Consider the following 21808-nt stretch of genomic DNA (forward strand, 5'->3'; position numbering starts at 1 on the left):
CAAGATGGTGGCGGCAGGGCAGGGCCTCGGAGCCTGTCGGCCTCGGGGAGGCCACCCCCGCCCCGCGCCCGGCCCAGCCCGGCCCGCCCTCCGCCGCCACCTGGAGCCGCCGCCGCGGCATCGCGGGACGCTGGCAGCGCCCGCGGGTTGAGCCCCCCTCACGTCCCCCGCGCAGCACCCAACCAATCGGCAGCCAGGATGTAGCGTCCCGCCAATGGGAAGAGAGGTTCCACCTCGGCTGCCGCCAGCCTCTCGTACCAATCAGCCGCTGGTACCCGCCGCGCGCCGTCGAACTGGCAGGGCGGGCAGCCAATGGGTGACGACGAGAGCCTGCCGCCTCCGCCGCCCCGTTGCTCGGCAGCAGTTGACACTAGCCCCGCGCGCGCCGCGGCGGCCCCTTTAAGCGTAGCGTGGCCAACCGCCGGCGCGTCCGCCGAGCCGCAGGCACGTACCGCTGGTGCGGGGCGGGGCCGCGCCGGGGCCGGTGGGGGTATCGCCGGGCGGAGGGAGGAGCCGGGGGGCAGGACAGGGCCGCGCCGGGGGAATGTGCACGGGGGCTGTGGGGGTTGGGAGCGGGGCCTAGGCCGAGGGTTAGCCCCGGGGGGTGTGTGTGTGTGCTCGGGTCCGCGGCTGCGGATCTTGCTGCCGACGGGCGGTGTGGGCCGGGCTGACCGGCTCGGTCCCGGGGCAGGGCAGGCAGCGGGGCCGGCGGCTGGGCCTTGGGGCTTCCGCGGCGCAGCTCGGCCACGGGGGGGGCAGTGTGCCGGGCCCGGCGGGTGTCAGGCAGCGGCTCTAACCAAAAGCGGCGTACGGGCCGCGCGAGCTGAGCCCCTTTCCTCAGAAGTCGTTTGTTGTAGGTTAAATGATTGCACTGGAAACGTGCTCTCGCGTGTAATCGTTCCTTGTTTTAAAAAGTGTTAATTAAAGATAATATTTGCTACGTTCTTTAGGAACTTGTTCCCAGTGATGGAAAAGTTACTTACGCTTTGGGAGCCGGAGAGCTGCTTTCGGGGCTAAGCTGAGCTAGGTAAGTCTGCACACCCCGGGGTGGAGGTGGGAACGGGAACCATGAATCCCCTCCTCGGTGGGGGATTTAGAAAACGTAATCTCTTTTCCTGGTTGTAGGACTGGCCTGTGCGTTGCCTATTGGGACTACCGCTTTCTCATCTCTTGCCTGGGACTTTCGGCAACTTTTTCATTTTGAGATCAGCTGATAAAAGTAACACTAAGTATTACTGCAAAAGCTGGTAAGCCAAGAAGAAATGCATTCAGTCAAGTCAGCAACTGCAGAAAGCTTCCCTAATAAAATATTTGCTCCTCAGTGAAGCCTTATCGGTAAGTATGTTTTGATATGATAAAAGTAAATTCTTTTGCTCATCTCTTTCTGGAAAAACGACAGTATTTGGATGTAAGAAAGATGATTGGAAGAAGGAGGAGGGAGGTTAATTTCGTTTTAAGTTATTCTTTGTTCGTAAGTTCAGAACTGTAGTAATTTGGATTGATGCTTTTGTACTTGTCTGAAGCTGGTTCTTTCTTGCTCTGTTCCTCTCTCCGAATAGGTGGAGAAACAGAGTGGACCGTTAGAGGTCAGCATTTGTACTCGGGGGTTGTGTGGTGGCGAGTAAAAGCATCTAGCTTCCCCTGGTCTTAGAAAGGTATTAAGATTGAAAAGGACTTTAAAAGTTTTATGAGTCTTGCATTACAGAACTAAGCTCAGGGTGTACTGTGAGAAAAGAATTACTGAGTAACTTTCTCTTTATTGTGTAATACCTGTAATAGAGTACTTCAGTTTGCATTTCTGTGATTTACTTGGAAGTTACAGAGAGACAGTATTCTGTCATCACTGCAGTTGTTTTGTGTTCTCTATTTTGTCTGTTATGTCCTTTGCAGCAACCTGGAGCTTGACTGGTTTTTGTATTAATGAGCATGTTTTCAGTATAAAATATGTAAATAACAGATAGAAATTGCTGAAGTGAAGGAGTTTGAAATTCTGGAAACTAAACTGTTTCCAAAGTTTGCACAAATCTCAGCTTTACTTCAGCCATTCTTTACTAATCTGATCTTGTTGCATTAGGCTTTGAAAAGTATGCATGGGCCTTTTGGCAGGGGAGAGGGTTGGGGTTTTGGTGGTAGTCATGGAGCTTAGTAGACCCACTGCTAACCCATGATGTTTCATTCCTCACAAACTTATTAAATGTAGGAGGGGAAAATAGATGTCTTTGAGGATCTTACTTACATGAGTTGAACTTGTTTTATAATCAACTGAGACTAGCTGGTAACAATTGAAAAGTCAAGTGAACCAAAGTGTTTCTTAATTAGATGGTCCTTAGGCTAACTCAAGTAAAACTCAGATATCCTAGTGATTAATTTTTCTCAAGATAAACTTACATTCTTTGGGTTAATCAAATTACATTATAAACTGGTGGAAAACTGAATTTGGCAAGACTTGACAGGCTAAGGTTTCCCGTGTTGTATGGAAAATACGGTAATATTACCAATGTATAAAACTGAAAACCATTTGAAGATTCAGAAAATGTTTTTGGTGATTCCTCAAGGGAGCTTTTATTGGTTCACCTTTCTTAATTTGTTTTCAGTCCATTGCTTTTCAAAGTACTTCCAGAATGCATCAAAAATTACTGTTCGTTTATGTTGCTGTATGTCAAAATGATACTTGGCAAAATATTCTTAAAAGTAGGGAATATCCAGTACAGAAGTAATGGTTAATTCTAATCCTCCATTTCTTATAATTTGTCTGTTTTAAATATACTGAGTTATCAAAAGCATTCTTCAAAAAGATTGTTGCCTCTTCAGTGAACACTTGTGGGACTATAACTGATCAGCTTTAAGTCACTAAGTGAAAGCAAATGTTCTTGTTTTATATATATATATAATTAGACATCTTGATGATTGAACTGTAGGCATTTATGTTTTCCCTAAACGTAGTCTTTATTCATACTTGTTTTCATCTCAAGAAAAAGTCTGTGCATGATTTATTTCTGTCCTTCTGTGTCCTGAAGGTGGATAAAATTTGGGTGTATCTTGGCTATATTTACATTGTTGAAAGATATTTGCCCCATAGAGTAATCCCTGCCTCCACACAGGGCTAGATTAACACCTCTAGATGTGATGGTGCCACTAACACTGATGTGCCCACCCTACAAGTCCAGAACTCTGGATGCCACATGTGCCCCTGTGGTCCTGGGACAGTCTTGGATCCAAGTAATAGTCTAGGTTGCTTGAATTCCTGCCAGATTTTTTTATTCATGTTGTTATATGTAAAACAACATACATATGTTGTTATAAGTAAAACAAGGAGCACATCTTAATTGCAGAGCCAACAATTGATCGTTAGTCTAATAAAAATCTTAACAGTCTAATAAAAGACTTAGTATTACACAGGTCAAGCCATATATGGTTACAGTGATACAGGCACAAACTCTAGTACCAAACCCTTTCTTTGGTGCTGTCTTCACCCACTCACTCTCTCTCCGGGACTTAACTGGCTTCAACTGATAGAGGGAAGACTTTACAGCAAGTCATCAGCATCCCAGATCCTTCCATGGTGGGAGGAGAATGGGGGATGGCTTCTTCCTCTTTGCCTTGGGTCCTTTTGGGATCATTTTTATATACTTGTTAACACACTATGCACCTTGCTCTTTATTCTGTTCTATTGATTGATTCATGGTTCCACATTACATCTCAGTTTACTACGTGTGATGTGTTTTACGTAGAACTCATTCTTTGTTCTATGTGTTACCTATAAAACTGGTTTTACCAATAACACAAGACTGCATCCTGTTGATGCCACTAATTGAGTGTGAGTGAGATGTTACAGCTTAGGGGCCCGATGTTGTCCTGTGTTTGTTCTTTTAGGCCCCTGTAGTCAACCCATGCCTGTACTACTTACTAATGCTGCATTTTTGCAAGCGTTGTAGATAGTTCAGTCTGCACAGTATAACTGCTTGTTATTGCTGTCTGTTAGTTATAAACATAAATGTAACAGTAGATGCTAGACAATTGTACAAAGCTGAGCAAAAAGCTAAAACCGATATAGGTAAGTTCCCTGGTTGTTAACTAATTTTGTTGCTGCTAAATGAGCTGTAGCAAAGCTCCAGGCACCCAAGATGAGTTCAGACAAAGTCTGACGAATTTTGTGGCCTATGTTGTTAGCTGGAAATGAAGCCTGTGGCTTAAGCAATGACACCATACTTTGTGTGGGTTACAGACGCAACAACTGTTTTTTAACTTTTTTTTTCAGACACGATGACTGTAATAATATAAGGACTGTGTTACAGCCCTCCAGAGTACTACTTTTATATTGTTTTAGTATTTTCATATAAGTATATTAGTTTATATTTTATTTTATGTTTCTTGCATTCCCTGGGAATCTGTCCTGTGTAGACAGAGCTGATGCAGTCTTGCCTGTGCACCTGGTAAGAGAACAGTCTGTCCCCAAAACTCTGCCTGTGTATCAGTCACTGGAGACAGAGTTGTGCTAACAATGAACTGGGCCAGAAAGCTTGAATTTGTAATGAAAACTGTCTTGGCAGCTGACGTTTCTGTTCTGCTTGGCTATGCAATTCTGTATGTATTGACAGTGGAATAGAAGGTAGAGAAGCATGCTAAATTTATTTTATTGGGAAATAACATAGTGAAGAATTGACAGCTCGTTTACAGGTTTGTTGTATGCCCTGCAGCATAGGGGAATTTTGATTGAAAGATGCTCAATTTTTATGTGTAGTTTGCTTTGCTACTTAGAAATGGGCTAGGAGCTGATGTTGTTCAACAGTCAGAACTGATGGGCTCTGATCCAAGTCCTGTTTATTCACCCATTAGAGGCTTAATGTCTTGAAGTTGGTTTGAAGGGAGTTAGATGGTGAAATAAACTTGAGAGCTGTGAGGAGTGGTGAGAAACAAAAGACATAGGAGGCTGAGCATAGTCAATAAAATACTTTCGAAACTGATGAGAAAATTCTTTTGACTGAGAAAGTGAGGAAACTTTTTTATGTATTTGCTCCATTGTATTTTCAGGAACTGTCTCCAGAAATGCAAAATAAGGTGATTTTACCTTGAGGTTAGGGGATTTTTCAGTTTACATCAAAAGACAGGCTGCAGGAGTAGCCCTTCTTGTTTTATACCTGCTGCTGATGTAATGTTTACCATGTACCAGCAGTGTGATCTCGCCAGATATAAAAAACCCCAAAAGCGTATATTTGCCTTTTCCTATAAAGCATGTGACACAAATGTGTATGCTCCTGACTGTTCTTGAAGGCATGAAACACTAGATGTTGTAGGGTGTTTTCCAGGACAAAGACTGTGATACGTAGGTACAGTCTCATTCGTGGTTAGGGGCAGACTGTCCTCCAGACAAATGGGACAACTGATTTTCAAGCCCATTATTTAACATCACTGGAGTGTCAGAAATTGAGATATGGAAGATTTAGTCAAGTTCTACAAATAATCTTAATTCCAGTCACATGAGGAAGCTGTTAATTCATTTAGTTTGAAATACAATTCAGGAAACTAAATGTATCAAACTTTTGCTTGTTTTGTTATCCAGTGCTTTCCCCCTCTCTAACCTGGGAGTAACTTACTGTTCTAGATTGAGCTGCATTAATTTTATGATTTCTCTTTCGGGGGTGAAGTATTACACTCAGTAGTTTGAGGCACTAGTAGCATTTGTAGAGTGATGTCTGTCACATTTAATATAAGTAATAAGGCTAATGTAGCACGGCATGTGGCATAAGGTTATAGGCATCCTAAGTCATTTTACAGGGTTTTTACCTTTCTTTCTTAACTAAACAGCAAAACCATTGTTGCTTTTTCTCTCTCTCTAAATTGTTACAGAAAAATAGATTCTGAATGATAGAATAACTACTGTTTGCTAAACTGAACCACAAAGATCTCATGCTTTGGAGATGAAGATGGTAAACCCAAGGAAATAATCCAGCTGCTGCCATTGTGACAACTGAAAGACCTTTGTGTCAAAATGAACAGTTTTTGAGAAGGATCTGGAAAACCATTAAATCTGAAAAATGGGAGAAAGGATAAGAAGCCCAGATTCTGAACACGACAAGAAATCAAATGGGGATAAAAACAGTGACTCCTATTATTCAGATGAAGGTAATGCTTCTCATTCATCTGACCAGTCGCCAACAGTAAGCTATCCATCTACAAGCCAAGAAAAAAGAGATTACAAACCACAAACTTCAAACAGCCTTGTGCACTACCAAGGTAGGTAGAAAGCAGAAACGGCTGCTTTGTTAACTGCTCCAAAGAGTTAATTATCTTTGAAAGCTGAAATAAAAGTGGGGAACTAGTGTTACGAGAATCTACAAATAAGGTTCATATGAATTATGCTGCAGGTAGTAGCATAGTCAGGTAGACTGAAACTACTCAGTTGAAGGCTGAAATTAATCTGTTCCTGCATAAGGAGGATTTTTGGTGATTTTGAGAATTATTCATATTTCTCTTAATAAATTAACATGGCTCATATACTAGCCTCTTGTTGAATCATGCTTCTTTTTGCCTTTGACAGAAACCTCAAGGCCAAGGACCCAAGGCAAGTCTTTACTATGCAGCCTGTAGGAGAGACAGTTGTTAACATTTCTCTGACAAAATACCCTAAAGATAACTCTCTTGTGGAAATCTAGTTGACTAAGCTTTACAGTGTAATACTGTGTGCTTTCGCCAAACAAAAAAAAGACCACCAATGTGGCAAGAGGGAGAAAATGTGTTTGCTGAAAGTTAGGTTCATGTGAAAATTCAAAATAGTTTTTTCAGGTCATTCTCTAAGGGTAAAATATCTCCAGTTTGAGATGAAATAGCTCCCCTTTGAGCTCCCTCACACACACCTCACCTGCATAAGCTGCTTTCTTGATTGAGACTGTGGGGAAGTGAATATCCCTGCAAAAAGGGAGAGAACGGTTATACAGGTCCTGGGCTGTAGTAGAGATGTGAAGTCTTTCTGCCATGCTTTGAGAGCTTGTTCTAAATGATGGCACACATTTTCTGGTGAAGTCAGAGCATATCCTGCCTTTCCTGGGCAAGTGCACAATTTCATTCGTAAGTGCTTGGTATGTATAATTTGGTCAACATTATGATCTAGAGTATGCCAGAAGGTCTGACCTTAGATAATGAGTTTGCCCAGGGAATGTAACCCTTCAGGTCCTTGACAGTGTTGGTGTCCTAGTGCAGCTGGTGTTTTGCTAAGCTTCTCTGTGTTCAGAAGCGGCATCTTCTCCATAGCGGTCATGCGTTAGCTGTCTGGGAAACAAAAACTGCAGTTCCACTGTGTTAATTTGGAGGGAGCAAGTGAATGACTAGTTCTTTGATTACATAGCCAGAATGGAATATAATTATTACATGAAGGTAGTGTGAATATCATGTTGTTCTTGAAAGATGGTGTTCCCCAGTTTAACTATATGGTCAAAGTTCAAAATTCGTGTTGGAATTTTCTGTTCTGCCCTAAATCTGGAGAAATTCTTGAAGGAGCTGGAAATCTAGGGTTAATGGGAATTCCCTTAGCTGGTGATAGGAATGGCATCATTCCTGCAGTGCATGTATTAGATAATCTTTTCACACCTGAATGTGACATTAAGTGTTCTTTTTAAAGGAAAAAAACACCCTCTGTTGTTTGCCCGAGCTGTGGAAAAAATGAGCATCAAGCAGAAAATGAATGAGGATTTGTGCAAAATGTTTAGAGGAAATTACAGGAAGATGTTTTAAAGCTTTTATTTTTGCTGTAAAATATTCTCTGTAGGACAGAAACATGGTGAGCGCCAAAGGGGAGGAAGAATTTGCTTTCACACACACTCACAGTCTGTGCATAGGTAACTGCAGTTGCTGTATCCTGGCTTTCAAGCCTGTATTATAAGCTGCTGCTCAGTATGTTTCTTCCAAACACTGATATATCTTAATGAATTATGCGCTCTCTATATATTCAGTTGTTTAAAGAGGTATTTTGGTGGATTATATGCTTCGTTCTTTGAGTGTGGCTTGAGAGGCAAATAAGATAGAAACAAAATGTTTAGCTTTTATCTGTGGGGATGATAATAAAATAATATCGAATAGGAACACGGGTGATGCATACTAGTAATCAAATAATGCTGTGTGGAAAATAACTTGTGATACAAGAAAAAATTATTCAGGGGAGGACTGAATTTTCATGGGATTTATAATTTTGCTTTGGAGGCTTTTTGCATTGAGCCTTTGAAATCTGGTGTTTTGTCTGTAAGCATGGCAGCTGGATTTGAAAATACTACTGCATTTGTCTGAGAGAATTACATCTTGCATAATACATAACTAGCTAGCGCTCAGCTAATTGTTGCCATTTTAAAAGCATTTGGTAATATTATGTGCATAAGAGTATAGTATTTCTAAAACATTTTAATAAATGATATCAAATATTAACAAAATAAGACTATTTCTGATATGATTTGCAGATGATTACTTTACAATGGTCCTATATTGATGGCTGCATTTTTACGGTAGATCACAGACATAAATCTCCATTATTTTTTTTAATCTATCTATTTTAATCTATCAAAAGGAGCATAAGTCTATTGTATATATGCCTATTATTGTCTGGTTTGAAGGCTGCAGTCTCTACTAAGTATTGTAAATTTGTTTCAGGCAGAGCTTTATTCCAGGAAGGATGTCTGAATAGGCAAACTGCATTGTCTTAGAGTAAACATGCTTTTTTATTTTTCCTCTCATAGCCACGAAGAAATTGGGTTCCAAATATGCACCAACGAAAAGAGGGACACAGTTGGGTTTCCGTTCTCAGAGCCTCACTAGGGATTCTCCTGCAAAAGATATAGATCTTGTTACAAAAAGAGTTCTTGCTGCTAGGCTGCTGAAAATCAATGAGCTCCGAAATGAACTGACTGAACTCCACATCAAACTAGATGAGCTGCAGAAGGAAAACAGGGTGCTGAAGAGGCTTCAGCACAGGCAGGAGAAAGCCTTGAATAAGTTTGAAGATACGGAAAATGAAATCTCTCAGCTCCTTGCTCGGCACAACAATGAGATTAGAATATTAAGGGAGCGCCTACGAAAATCTCAAGAGAGAGAGCGTGCAAATGAGAGACGGCTGAAAGAATCGGAAGATGAACTGTACAGAACAAAAACCGTCTTGCAGAAACTGAAAAAGCTGTCTGCAGAGAAGCACCTTGTGGAAAGAGATGACCTGGCAAAGAAACTAGCCTATGCAGAGAGCAGGCTAGAGGACAGTGAAAAAAGAATTAAGGTGAGATGACTTCTTTTTTTTTTTTTTTTTGTAAGAAATTCTGGTACAGCTCTTTTTTACCATAATGAGTTTCATGAATTGTATTGTTTTTCACAGTTGTGGAGCAAAGAGATTCCTTTTATTATTTTATTTTTTTACACATAAGTAGCATCAAGTAAATTATTTCCAAGGTCATTATATAGTTACATTACAGTAGTTGTGCATTCAGATATCTGGTTACAGATTAAGTATATTTCGTCAGAATATATACTGTAGATTTGTTCTTTTATTTAGTTATAAGAACACTTCAGAAATGCATGCAGCTATAGTACAACCTTACGCTATCTAATTTATCCTCTCGGAGGGGAAGCAATTGTTGAATATTTCCTGGGTATTTAGGGAACTGTATATTAAAATTCTAAACAACATACATATCAGCTTTTTTTCAGTTTTGTGAACTGCATTCATACAGCGTTTGATTGTCTGCTGTTCTGCACATCTGAGGGTTGAACTAAAAAAAAAACCAAAATGAGCTTTAGAACATTTTATGGGTATCCACGTTAGAGATTTTGTGCAATGTATTTTAATTTTGTTCAGAAAAAATCTTTAAATTTTTGTAAAAACGTCTAAACATGTCTACATTGTAAACATATCTAAAAAATAACTTCAAAATAACTGTGTTAGCACTATTAAGCTGTTGGTAGTTGTATGCAATACCATTTTTAGCTGGAATTATGTTCATCATTAAAATGGTGTGAAAGTGTGGTCTCTATATTAGTAATTAAACCTAAATTACTTTATAGACATAATAGATCTGGAAATCCAAAGGATTAAACTGGAAACTAAGCTTTCATAAAATAAATCCCAAGATACCAAGGTATAAACAGCTGAGTTACCCAAATCACCTCACCCTGTAGTGTCACCATCTGGCATTTGTAGTTTTACAATCAGGTATTTCGGCATCTGTAGTACGGGATAATGTTAAAATGAATCATGCTCTAAAAAATAAGGGATTTTCTTCTACTTTTGTCTTATCATTATAGCTTCACTTAAAACAGCTATTGCAAGATGAGGGTATGTAAATGAAACCACAATCACAGATTTGTTTCTAGTAGAACGGTTAAAAAGTATTTCTTGTCGTCTTCCTTCTAATCCTGCACCACTTCCAGGGAGGTATTCTGTTTCTTAACCATCAGTTTGAGATTTGTCTTGAGATCTGGAGTTCCACTGTGCCAAAAGCCTTGCAGAACGTTGTGTGTGTTCCTATTACGTCCTCAAATCACCTCTCGATACTCTGGAAGGATGAGCTGCAGCATCTGCAGGTGCTCTGTCTGCCCCCTCAAAGTTAAGATTAAGGGTTTAAATGTATTCAGTGTTACAGCAATGCTGGAGCCAATATCTGAATCAAAGATGCTGGTTTTCTGTAATTTTATTGAAGTAATTTGACTATAAAAAAATTACTTCAGTTGTTAAAAAAAATTGTTTTGTTTTAATTGAAGGATCTGGAAAAAAATCTTGAATTAACTGGTAGCAGTTTTCAGCGAGAGTTACAGTCAAAGAAAAAAAAGATGTTTGAGGCTCAAGAAGAAAACAGAGCGCTCCAAGAAGAGCTTCAGCAACTAAATCAGAAGCTGAAGGTAAAATGTGAAGCAATACGGGTTACTAGCTGTGTTCTGGCATTTTATCTTTGGAAGTATCTGTAATGAGGTTTGAGTAGTTTACCAGTGACCGCACTCTCTGATATGTACTTAATTACATACCACATCTAAGTTCTTTTCCTGCTTTAAATTAAAATGTTCTGTGCTCTGACCCTACAGTGTTTATAACAGGAATGTCTCTATGTTAATCATTATTGTTAGACTAGTTAAGAAAACAAGGTCAATTACATAGCCAAGCGTTGAAATTAAGCCACAAGATCTATTGGAAAATTAGGTTTGGAAGGCTTGAATTTAAAATAAAATCTGCAGGTATATACAGTGCTTTATGTTACTGATGTACTTGAATTACAGTAGGTTTATGTAAAGATTAATTTCATGTATTTGTGATATCGATGCGTGTTGCTAAATTTGAGCAAAGGTTTCTTTGCATCCCACCACCCCATCATTGCCTAGATTTGTACATTTGAGGACTGAAAGTATTTTGTTCTGCCTAGTCAGTTTATCTTTAGAAAAAAAAATAATTATATAAGACTTGAGCTAAAACACTTAATTTCTAGGTGAATTTCCTTCAAAACCCCAAGTCTCAAACATACTTCTATAATGGAGGTGCACCAGTTTACCACCTTACTAGCTATCAGCAAGTAGCAGTAGCATTAACTCTAAAACTTACTTGTTTACAGTGTTTTAAGCCTCATTTGTTAGTGAAGATTTTAATATTTTGAAAATATTTTCATTATTAGATGATTTCTGATAACTCACTGCTCTTTTTTAAAATTTATTTATTATCTATTCAATAAATGTTATGAAAGAAGAGTATGTCTCTACCTCATGATGCAGTGGGCCTCTGCTCCATGGTACTGACGTGCCTTATGACAAGTAGCATCGCTGGCATTGAAATGTTTAACTATTTACAATTCTGAAAATTCAGTTATGCGATCTATACATACACTGTAAGTCTTATTCATGTATGTGGAAGCATTGGCATTTAGTGATTTTCACTGCAGAGATGCTTCCCCGCCTCCCCTTACCAAACAGTTTGCTAGTGAGTTTTTTGGGGGGAAGGCTCTATGTGCTTTCTCATAGCATAAACAAAGTTAGGAATGTGATTTTTCTCCTTAAACCAGTGTGTGTAACTATTGATTACTTTGTTGCTATTTACAACATATATTTTGAAGTCAATTTACATCTTTGTTAATGACTAGTAAATGAAATTTAGTAACTCACTGTTATACTTGCCTGTCTCATTCACAGGAAAAAGAACGAGAACTTGAAGCAAAAAATATATATGCTAATCGTATGTTGAAACTGTCACCAAGAAAAGACATGGATGTTACACAGAGAAAAAGAGGTAACGTATAAAGCAATAAAAGCAGAAAAATTAATAGTGACACTTTTAAATTACTCTGCTAGGTTATGTCATTCAAGCCATTCAGTGTTGGACCCTGCCACTGCTTGTTCAAGAATGTTTACTTTTTTGCACAGCTTTCGGCACAGCACTGGTTACAAAGAAGGGTGCATTATTTGTTTCACTATCCTGTATGTGCAGCAGAACCAAACCCCAGAACTTCATCAAACAGCCTTCTGAATTCCTTTCGTATCAGATGTTCATGGGTGTAGGAGGAGGGGAATATTGTTTAGTAAATTCTCTAACAGATCATAGGTCATGTCTACATGACAATAAATTACAGAGGCTTTAAAATATGTAACTTGATTGCTGTGAATATTTTGGGGATGTTTTTTATTTATTTTTTACTAATTCAGATTTACTGTCTGTCAGATGAGCTGCACTCTTGTTTTCTCGTCAGAGTACATATGTCCCAAAACATAATTCTAAAAGTATCAGTGCAGTGATTTCTTCTGGTGTGACAAGGCAGCCTCAAGCCTTCTGCTATCCACATAAATATGTTGTATGTATGTGTGTCTCTGTGTGTATACTCAGACTGTTTTCACTGGATCAGTAAAATCTACTTGTCAGAAGAAGCAGGAATTTATGGGACTGTTTTAAATATTTAATGCCAGCATTTCAAATAGTTTGTCTGCTGCTCATTTTATTATAGATTCTCTATTTAATTACTCTATTTTAGGTTCAAATATTTCAAAATGTCATTCCATAGGGATAAGTATATATGTTTCAAAGATGCAAACAAGTGAATTTTAATTTTATGTGTTTGCTTTGCTACATGTAGCTTCTGTGACAAGCAGTAACACGAGTGGGGATTTTTTAACAGACACCCAGTACGCTGTAATGACTTTATAAGTAGCTTTAAGGTGGTATTTTTAATTATTTTTTCAGCAGATGTTTTGCATGCCGTTTTTTTAAATTAGCGTTTACAGATGCTGAAAACAAGTATGTAAAACTTGTCAATACTTTCCACTCCCATTGGCTCTGATTACTGTCTTTTATGTTTGCTACAAATCATTAAAAATGAGAGGTAGGTATGTAGTGGGATATTTTCAAGTGAAAACATGATTTAATTAGTTTGCATTTTCTACAGCCAACAACCAAAATATTAAAAAAGGAGCACAGCTCACAAAAGGTGTACAGACCAGTGGATACTTCTCACCAGTAGAATTTCTTCCAGAATCAGAACTTGCCTGTGGTGACAAGAAAGAAGGGACTCTTCCTAAAATAGTGAGTTCTATAAAAATCTGAGACTTGCTCCATATAACTCACCTATTGGGCTGAATTTTAAATGCAGAGCTTTTTTTTTATTTATTTATTTTTTTTATTTATTACACATATTTTAGAAAATATGTGTAAATACACAAATATTTAGAAAATTTGACTATAGAAAACATTCTGATCTCTAGGAGAAACTTCCTGTCCAGAAATACTGTACTCCATTTTTGTGACACTTAGTTTATCACATTCTGTGTCTTACTGATAACGATTACCTCTATTTATTTTTCTGCCATTGTAATTTCTTTGAAGTTTTTAAGACTTCATTTTGGTTTTCTTCCCTTTTATTTCTAACATTTATTTGAGCAATCTGTTGTAACGGTGCTGGCTGCCTTGTCTCTCTTTTTGCTTTGGTCTTAATGATGGTTTCTTTTACTTTGCAGATTTATTTCACAATGCATAAATCTAACCCTTCTTATTGTTATAGTGCTGGTATTTCTTCTGTCGTTTTTCCAGCTTCGTGAATATGGTTGCATATTTTTCTTTTTCAATTTCCCTTTTTATTATCAAGTAGTACCATTACAAGTATTGCTAATGCTTCTGTGACCTCAAGCTAAAATCGAAGAGATTTGTAAGGTATTATTACAAAGCAGAGCGACACAGATTCTGGCAAAAATTGTACAAATTCTGATTACGTAAGGCTAGGACTATTTGTCAGAAATAATGCTCTGAGGATGGTCTTGACTGGCTTCCTCCAGGAAGTAGGACTAAAGCTTTTTTGTGGCCGTTTCATTCATATGTTCTCTCTTCCAAAATCTGTTCTGTAGGTGTGGATGTAATTTAATGTATGCATTCTTCCAGTGTATACTTTTGGTGTGTGAGTTACAGAACCATACAGCTGGTACAAGTGCAGCTCATGGGGTCCAACTAATGTCTCTTATAAACCTCTCTAGTTCATGTATGGCTATTGCTGTAAGTATCATACATGAAATTTGGGTAGCCTGTGCTTTCATCATTTTTCTAAGTCAAGCATTTGAAATACTTGACCACCATCTCTTTATGAAGTTATTTTTTTTTAAAAATATAATAATGATAATCATGTACATGAAGGGAGAATACTTGAAGCTGTTTTGGCTGATAGTCATATTTTCTCTTTCTTAGTGGTAACTGTTTCTCTTATTTTTCTTAGAAGTGTGTATTAATCTAGAAACTTATTTTGTTCTAAAGGAATACTACAAAGTTAGCATCCACATGTTGGATTATGCTGGCTTTCTCTTCCACTACTTTTCTGTATTAGTGATTTTTTTTTAATGCTGACATTAATATCTTTTCTGCAGGTTCTTTCCTTTTAAATGTTTATGTATAGTCACTACCTGAATTTTTCAGCCAGGATTAAACTTTTCTTTTTCATTGTTTGTTACTTAATACTCCATAAATTTAAGTACCACCATGAAACAATCTGAATCTACAACCCATTCACTTGAGTAAGAAGATTAGATTATGGAAATAGCAGGTAACTAATTGCTTGCTTTTTAAAAAAATAAGGTGATGGGGTCTGGTCTTCCATTAATGTCCTTGAAAAAGACAACTTCTGTCTTCAGGAGAGAGCTATCCTAACACAGTGATAATTTCGCCTTACAACATCGGGCCTGCAACTTTCCTGAAACATGTAATACAGAATAGGGTTGATTGTCTATTATTTGTTTCAGCTGCATAAAACTGTGCTAGAGATAACATTTTTAGGGCCAGACCCCTGGGTTGTCAAAGCTGGTTTGGTTTAGATGACTTGCTCCGGTTTTTGTTCAGCAGTAAGAATGGAATTTGACAACGACATAGGAAGTTTGTTTGATTTTTTTTTTTTTTTTTTTTTTATTTTACTGACTGTTTTCCCCCATGAGTTTCAGTTTTATATTAATTTATTTCAGGAAAAAGAAACTCAAGATAAAGGATGGAAAGAGCAAGCAGACCTCCTAAGACAAGACCAAGACATGGAAAGGGAAGAGAAACTGAAACGTTTTCAAGAAATACAGGCTGTAGAGGAGAAGGCTCAAAAACTTCATGATGGTAAGGAACTAGGCAGCTGAAGGCTGAAAAATACACCACAGAATACTAATTAAGTGAGATTGCTAGTTTCTTATGAGAAGGGCAAAATGATTTTACAGAGATCACTACAGTGGAAAATGATTTTCAGTTATATTATGCAAAGAAAATCAGAAAAAAATACGGAATATAGAATAATCTATGCCCTGTACTCAGCTGTGATTAAGTATGCAGCAGCAAAAAATGCTGTCCATGAAAAATTATTGAAGCCTGAGAGATTTTGCTTTACAAAGCAAGGATGACATAGCAGGTAAATGCTGATGTTATTTCTGACTTGCTAGGTGTTACTGAGGTAGGCAGTAGATTTTTATTACTGCAGAACAAATCTGCATTCCTTAATATGGCCTGGGTTTTCAGTGCATATCTACCTCACTTGCATCATTTGAAATTGTAGTTTCTCCTTTCACTTGTGGTTATCTGAATTATTTGGTGTGGCTATTTGAGAAATGTCAGTTTCTATTGTTATATTCTAATACTGTATTTTTATTCATTTGGTTTTCACAATATCTTAATGACCTGAATTTTAAGTCTCTTAATCTAAAGTACTTTAGATGGACTGCATCCTGTCATGATAAAATACTCTTTCAGTGATTATAGTTAATGAACAGTAACACTTATTATAGTTGACAAGGAAGAATTCTAAAAAATCTATAGCTGCTTTCAGCAGTAAATCCTCTACCTTCACTGGCATCAGTGCATAACTCACATAAGCCAAGAATCTGCTCTGTTACGTCCTTTAAATAAGATGATTTGACCACCTTACCCATCTTACAGTATAAGCTGGTATTTTCCCCACCTTATGTATAGAAAGGTAGCTCCTTACTTATAATGATATGCTACAAAAATTTTTTTTACATATATTAACTGAACTGTTGCAGTTATTTCTGTAAGCTTGATCTGAAGTACAATAGATAACATGGAACTTTGTGAAACGTCAGTCAGTAATTTCAATGAAACGTTCACAGTGCAATGCCAGTATGTTGGAAGTGCCAGGTAGTCATATTCAACTTTTGGCCAAATGCACGTCTGTTGTCGTGATAGAAAAATATTTTGAAGAGATAAATATTTGAGAAGCTTCCTTTTTCTTGTATGAATAAACATTTGCAGGTTCTATCTGCAAGTTCTTACTATTTTGCACCTTTGGCGTTGGTTTATAGCGCTGGAAACTGACATTTGCATTTGCACAGACACATGCTCTCACTGAGTTCATGTGGTGATGCACAGACACTTGTGTAAAGGTGTTTTCTGTATGCAGCAGTTGCAGTATATTTTAAATCATTTGCTTCTTGCAACCAGTAATGACTCCTATGGCTTTGGCCTGGTAACTTCACAGGAGTAGTTCCCTTTATGGAAAAAAAAAAACCCCAAACATACATCCTAGAACTGTCCTAATGTCAGTGGTGCTGACAAGAAAAATACGGTACTGTGCAAGTCAGAGCTGTTAAAATCAGTGATGTGGTATCATTTTTGTTCAAACCCAGGAAATGGAAAGGCAATTGGCAGAAATTAAATTCCTCTGAAAATTCTAAAATGTGGATAATGTCCTAATCCCTTTGGAAGGTGACAGTAAACTTTTATATCTAAGCAGAGAACCTGGTGTGAATGTAGTTGTAAGTTCTGAAGAATTTATTTTTGCAGTAGGAAAACCATGTTATGCATAGAAGACCATATTGGAAACTCAGTGGTTTTTGCTTGCATTATTTTCAAAATAATCTTCTAAAGGCATTTTAAAACTTAAACATTTTAAATAATGTTTAAACGTTTTATGCAGAGTGGGAAAGGGAAGAATATGACAAAATGAAAAAAGAAAGCAGCTTTTTATTGGATGAAGGAGAGAAAACAAAGCTGGAATCGGAAAACCACAAACCTAAAGTAGAGAGAGAAAGCACTGAAATGCTGGAAGAGCGGCAAAAAAGAGAGTTCCTACTTGCTAAAATGCAAGAAATTGATAGAGAAACACAAAACGTGAAACCTGATTCCCAAGCATCACTCATAAATACAGCAAGAAAACTTGATTCCCTGGAGAAAAAAGAAAAAACAAACCAATTCTGTGAGATTCCTGGGAAGGTTAATAATGGATTTCCTGTAGGTGGCAGCCAGGATGATGCCACAGGAGCACAAGGGCAGAAGCAACGAAATCTAAGGACTGTAGATTTACGCGGTGAGTTAACATTTGGTAGTTATGTACCTTCCTTTGGGAAAGGATCAGGGAGACCGAGTTGGCTTACTCAAAAAAATGACAACTTAGAAGAAAATGTTAAAGAAAATGCAGATTTCAATACTAAGAAAATAAAGAAGTCCAATTTAATGGAACAACTCTTTGGAAGCACTACCGACCTTTCTAAAAATGACGTTACAACACCTTTTGACGTAGATTGGAACTTTGGTAATACTCCTCCAGTCAATAAAAACAGTAAAGTGAAGGTAAAAGAAGACAGTGGGCTTTTTGGCGAAGGAAGAAACCTAAACAGACACCGTTTGCAACACACTACAAGCAAGCTGGGAGTTAAGACCCTTGGTTCTTTAGAAGACGAAATTGAAGAAGTAATTTTACAATAATCATATTTTTATATGTTTCATATGTAAATACTGGAAAATATTTTCATGTAATATTTATTAGATTTGAAACATTTCAGATACACTGTAAAGCCTTATGAAGGAGTAATTTACATAAATGGGTATATGTGTAGAGGAAAGATGCACTTTGATAGAACAGCCTAACTTATATGCAGGATGTTTCTTCTAAAATATAATATCCAAATACAGACCTTGGAGGTGTGGCAGTGAGTTTCTCGGCAGAAGGATAGGGAAGGTGTCCTAAGGGACTTTGGTAGATGAGGTAGGTGCTGGCTGGCTGCCTCAGTGCCATCTGAGAAGACACTTGCCCCAGTTTGGGCTCCAGACTGACTGTCGACGTTGGCACGTGGCACCATCTGACTCGTGCTGCGGCGTCTTGAGCTCCCAGAGGCTTGGTAGCGCAGAGCTGGTAGGGATGCCGTAGGAATGGAAGGACCTGCAAAGGCTTACGCTCAGCTGAATCCTTTGCTCACACTCTCTCTCGCAGCCTTCATGGCTCCCTCTGGCTCTTGCTCCCCTGTGTGCTTGCTCTCTTTCCCTCTCCTCTCACTTTTCCCCTTTGCTTGCTTTCTGCCTTCTCTTGCCATAGCTCTCAATTTTTGTGACTTAATGATGTGTAATGGTATGTTAAGTAAAATTATACTTCTCACAGGGGAGCATTATTTTTTATTATAGAATGAGTTGCCTAAGAAAGGAAGCAAGCTTTTATGTGGCAGCCCTGGCACTCGGGGCAGCTACTAGATGGGCATCTCTGGCTAGCCAGCATAGGAAGTGTGGTGTTTTAACCTGTTGGCTGCTCACAGTAAACTCTCTTTCATTTGGAGTACTTCTAGGCCTCAGACATCTTCTTTGTCAGGCATTTGGAGAGCCTCTTAACTGTGTCGGGAGAAGGCATTGAAACATCAGTGTCATGAAATGGATAGAGATGTACCTAGCACAAAGGGTCAAGTAGAGAGAAAATATTCTACACTGCCATCGTGTTATCTCAGAAGAACATCAACAGAAGAACAACTAACTCAGGAACAGCTGATCTCTCTTCTGCATAGATTTTCTGTAGACATTACTAACAAATTTGTCTAACTCTTCTCATATATTGATTGTATTTATTATATAATGCCATTTTTGGTAACATCTATGTAAAATTACAGTCATTACTAAGTAATTTTTTTAACAAAATGGTTTTATTAAATGAGTACAATTTTTGTGTCTAGATCATCTTTAACACAAAGTTCTGACTTTTTATATATGTTATTGATACTGGGGGGGAGTTGGTAGCAACATTGCTAGTGATGCTACTCACTGGATGGTGTCATGTACACACATTAAAAAGGTAACCAATGGAGGATTTAGCAGAGGCATTCCAGAAAATAAGTTGAAGGTCATTCCTTAGTAGGACAGCAGATTTTGAAATGCCCCTCTGGTATGGTCCCCTGAGCCCGATTCAAAACATGCTAAAATACAGAAAAGAATTCTTATGATTTCAGAATGCTTAGAGTCAGGATTTCTCTGAATACAATGGCTCTTCTGGAAAGAAAGGCTGGTGTCTGCATCATGCAGTAACTTTGTTTGCTCCCCTTTCAGAAAGAAAATTAGTCACAGATCCAGACCCAGTGCATGGGACTGTTCTCACTACGCACCCTGTAATGAAGAGCAGTTCGTGTTCACCTGCTCGCTTACAATCCTGATTATATTCATAAAAGTATTACAGAATTAACTGGTTCATTTTGCTTGCAGATGGTCAGAATGTCAGGACGATTCTGACCAGCAACAATGGTAACTGTCTGTGAGTAAAACTGTTGGCGTTACTCTTCCGCGATGACTTCTTTGGGGGAATACTGTGGTGTAAGAGGTAGGAGAAGCCTGCAGGTGTTAGTGAGTGGTTAGTTATTTGTCTTAACTTTCTTGTCCTACTTGTGGGAGACTGCTACCCTTCTAGAAGAAGGCGCATTGCTCCTGAAGATACTGCTGAGGTGGGTTGTTTATTTTTCTTTCCTGTGGTTGAGGATTCTAAGGCGTAAAACAATGATGTAGCTGCTGCCGTTATTAAGGATCATGTAGCATATAGAGGGTTGTGTTTTGTTTCTTTGTAAGTCAAGCCATTAGCATCTGGCAAATTCTAACTATTGTGCTGAACTGATGTGCCCTGCTGTTTCAATTACAAATGTATAGTTTCTAAGCTGTTTTTCATATTATCAGCCCCTTCTTAAGTTGACAAATGTTCACATCCTGTAACCAGACTCTTTCTAAAGCAAACACTGCAGTGACTTGCAGTACACACACACACAAAAAAAAAGGTGGATCTGTGTTAGGAGGACAAAAATAAATTAATCTTCTGTTCTGGGAACAGTATCACAGGTATAGTTTCCATTTTCCCCTCATTGTTGTCTGTCTCTGCAGCTTATTCTGTTTTCTTGCTGCACTTTGTGGTTTTAGTTACTTATATGCAAGCAACATTGCAGTTAAAATGTGTAAAGCCAGCGCTTTGAGAGGGCATCTTCTTTTTGGGGTGGGGGGAACCTTTGGGTCCTTCTAACATCTGTAAGCACTGTTTCTACTGTGGACTAACAGTTTTCTACTGACTGGAAGCAACTTTTGCAAGGTGTTAAAAGGGTCTATGGCCCTCACGGTTGGGCACGTTGATGCTCTGTAGTCCTCTTGACCCCTGGTCTCAACTGCTGTATCTGGATAGTCTGCATGTTGCTTTTAGTGGTGGCAGTGTTTAATAACACTTGATTGACTTTAAGGGAGTCCCCATTTTGTGGCAAAACATAGGTCACAAATGGCTTGATGATTTTTGTATGGTTTGATGTTTATGTCCAGCCGTAGATTCTGTTTTTTAGATGTTCAGACTATATGGCTGTTACATCTGTTGTGTTTTGCTTTTCTTCTGAACCACCAAAAGCGATGGGAGAAATTCCTTCATTCCAACCAGAAAAGATCATTAAAGTTTGATGAGCTATTTCAGTGGAATATTCAGGGACATTGTTACTGCCCTGGGAAAACTGGTCTTCCAGTTCTGATCCCCAGGAGAGTGGTCATGAAACAAAAGTATCTGAGGAGCATCTGATGAAGGTGGTCAGGTGTCAGGGCTCACCTGACAGAAAACAGGAAGTGTTAAGAATAAAGGTTTTTCTCTTTGAGAGAGGAGATGAAAGATGGGGGGGGAGGAATAGGGAAGCATAGTAAATCATCTGTAATACAGGAGAAGAGATAGATGTAAGCTTGTAGGAGGAGAACTTGGATGCCCATCACAACTCTGAATTGAAGCCTAAAGAATACTACAGTCGGAAGAAAAGTGAACTGGGAACTGCTTAGACATGTTGAGTATTTTTCTCTGATCTGTGGCATCTTTGGGCTGGCTAAAGAGTAAAAAGAAAAAAAAAAAAAAAAGATTTTTCAGAACTCTAATAAATCCTGTGCTGCTGATTCTGCTTCACCTGTTGCATACATGCCTAAAGAGGTGAATTGCAAATCTATAATGCTTTCAAAATGGAGATGCTTGGAGAGGGATGTGCTTAGGCTACTTGGTAGCCTCAGGTTCATTGCTGATCCTGAGACGGGGGGCCCAATCTAGCCAGCCCAGAGCCTATTTGCACTGTCAGGAGATGTGAAAGAACATCTAAT

General features: G+C 38.6%; 1 protein-coding gene across 4 annotated transcripts; it reads left to right on the plus strand.

Annotated features, from left to right (window-relative positions):
* Positions 1-613: 613 nt before the first annotated feature.
* On the plus strand, positions 614-19396 carry LCA5 (lebercilin LCA5). 4 transcript variants are annotated; one of them, XM_055714396.1, is made up of 10 exons: positions 615-1027; positions 1126-1335; positions 4402-4433; positions 5856-6234; positions 8721-9250; positions 10729-10866; positions 12139-12235; positions 13383-13519; positions 15433-15571; positions 17379-19396. In XM_055714396.1, exons 4-10 carry the CDS (start codon positions 6036-6038, stop codon positions 18164-18166), a joined length of 2028 nt encoding a protein of 675 aa, XP_055570371.1. In that variant the 5' UTR covers positions 615-1027; positions 1126-1335; positions 4402-4433; positions 5856-6035; the 3' UTR covers positions 18167-19396. The 4 variants fall into 4 exon arrangements, with proteins under 4 accessions (XP_055570372.1, XP_055570371.1, XP_055570370.1 ...); XM_055714397.1 differs by lacking the exon at positions 4402-4433 and having other exon boundaries at positions 614-1027; positions 5848-6123; XM_055714395.1 differs by lacking the exon at positions 4402-4433 and having other exon boundaries at positions 5848-6234.
* Positions 19397-21808: the final 2412 nt, after the last annotated feature.

Source organism: Falco cherrug, chromosome 6, assembly GCF_023634085.1.
Source record: "Falco cherrug isolate bFalChe1 chromosome 6, bFalChe1.pri, whole genome shotgun sequence".
Classification (NCBI taxonomy): domain Eukaryota; kingdom Metazoa; phylum Chordata; class Aves; order Falconiformes; family Falconidae; genus Falco; species Falco cherrug.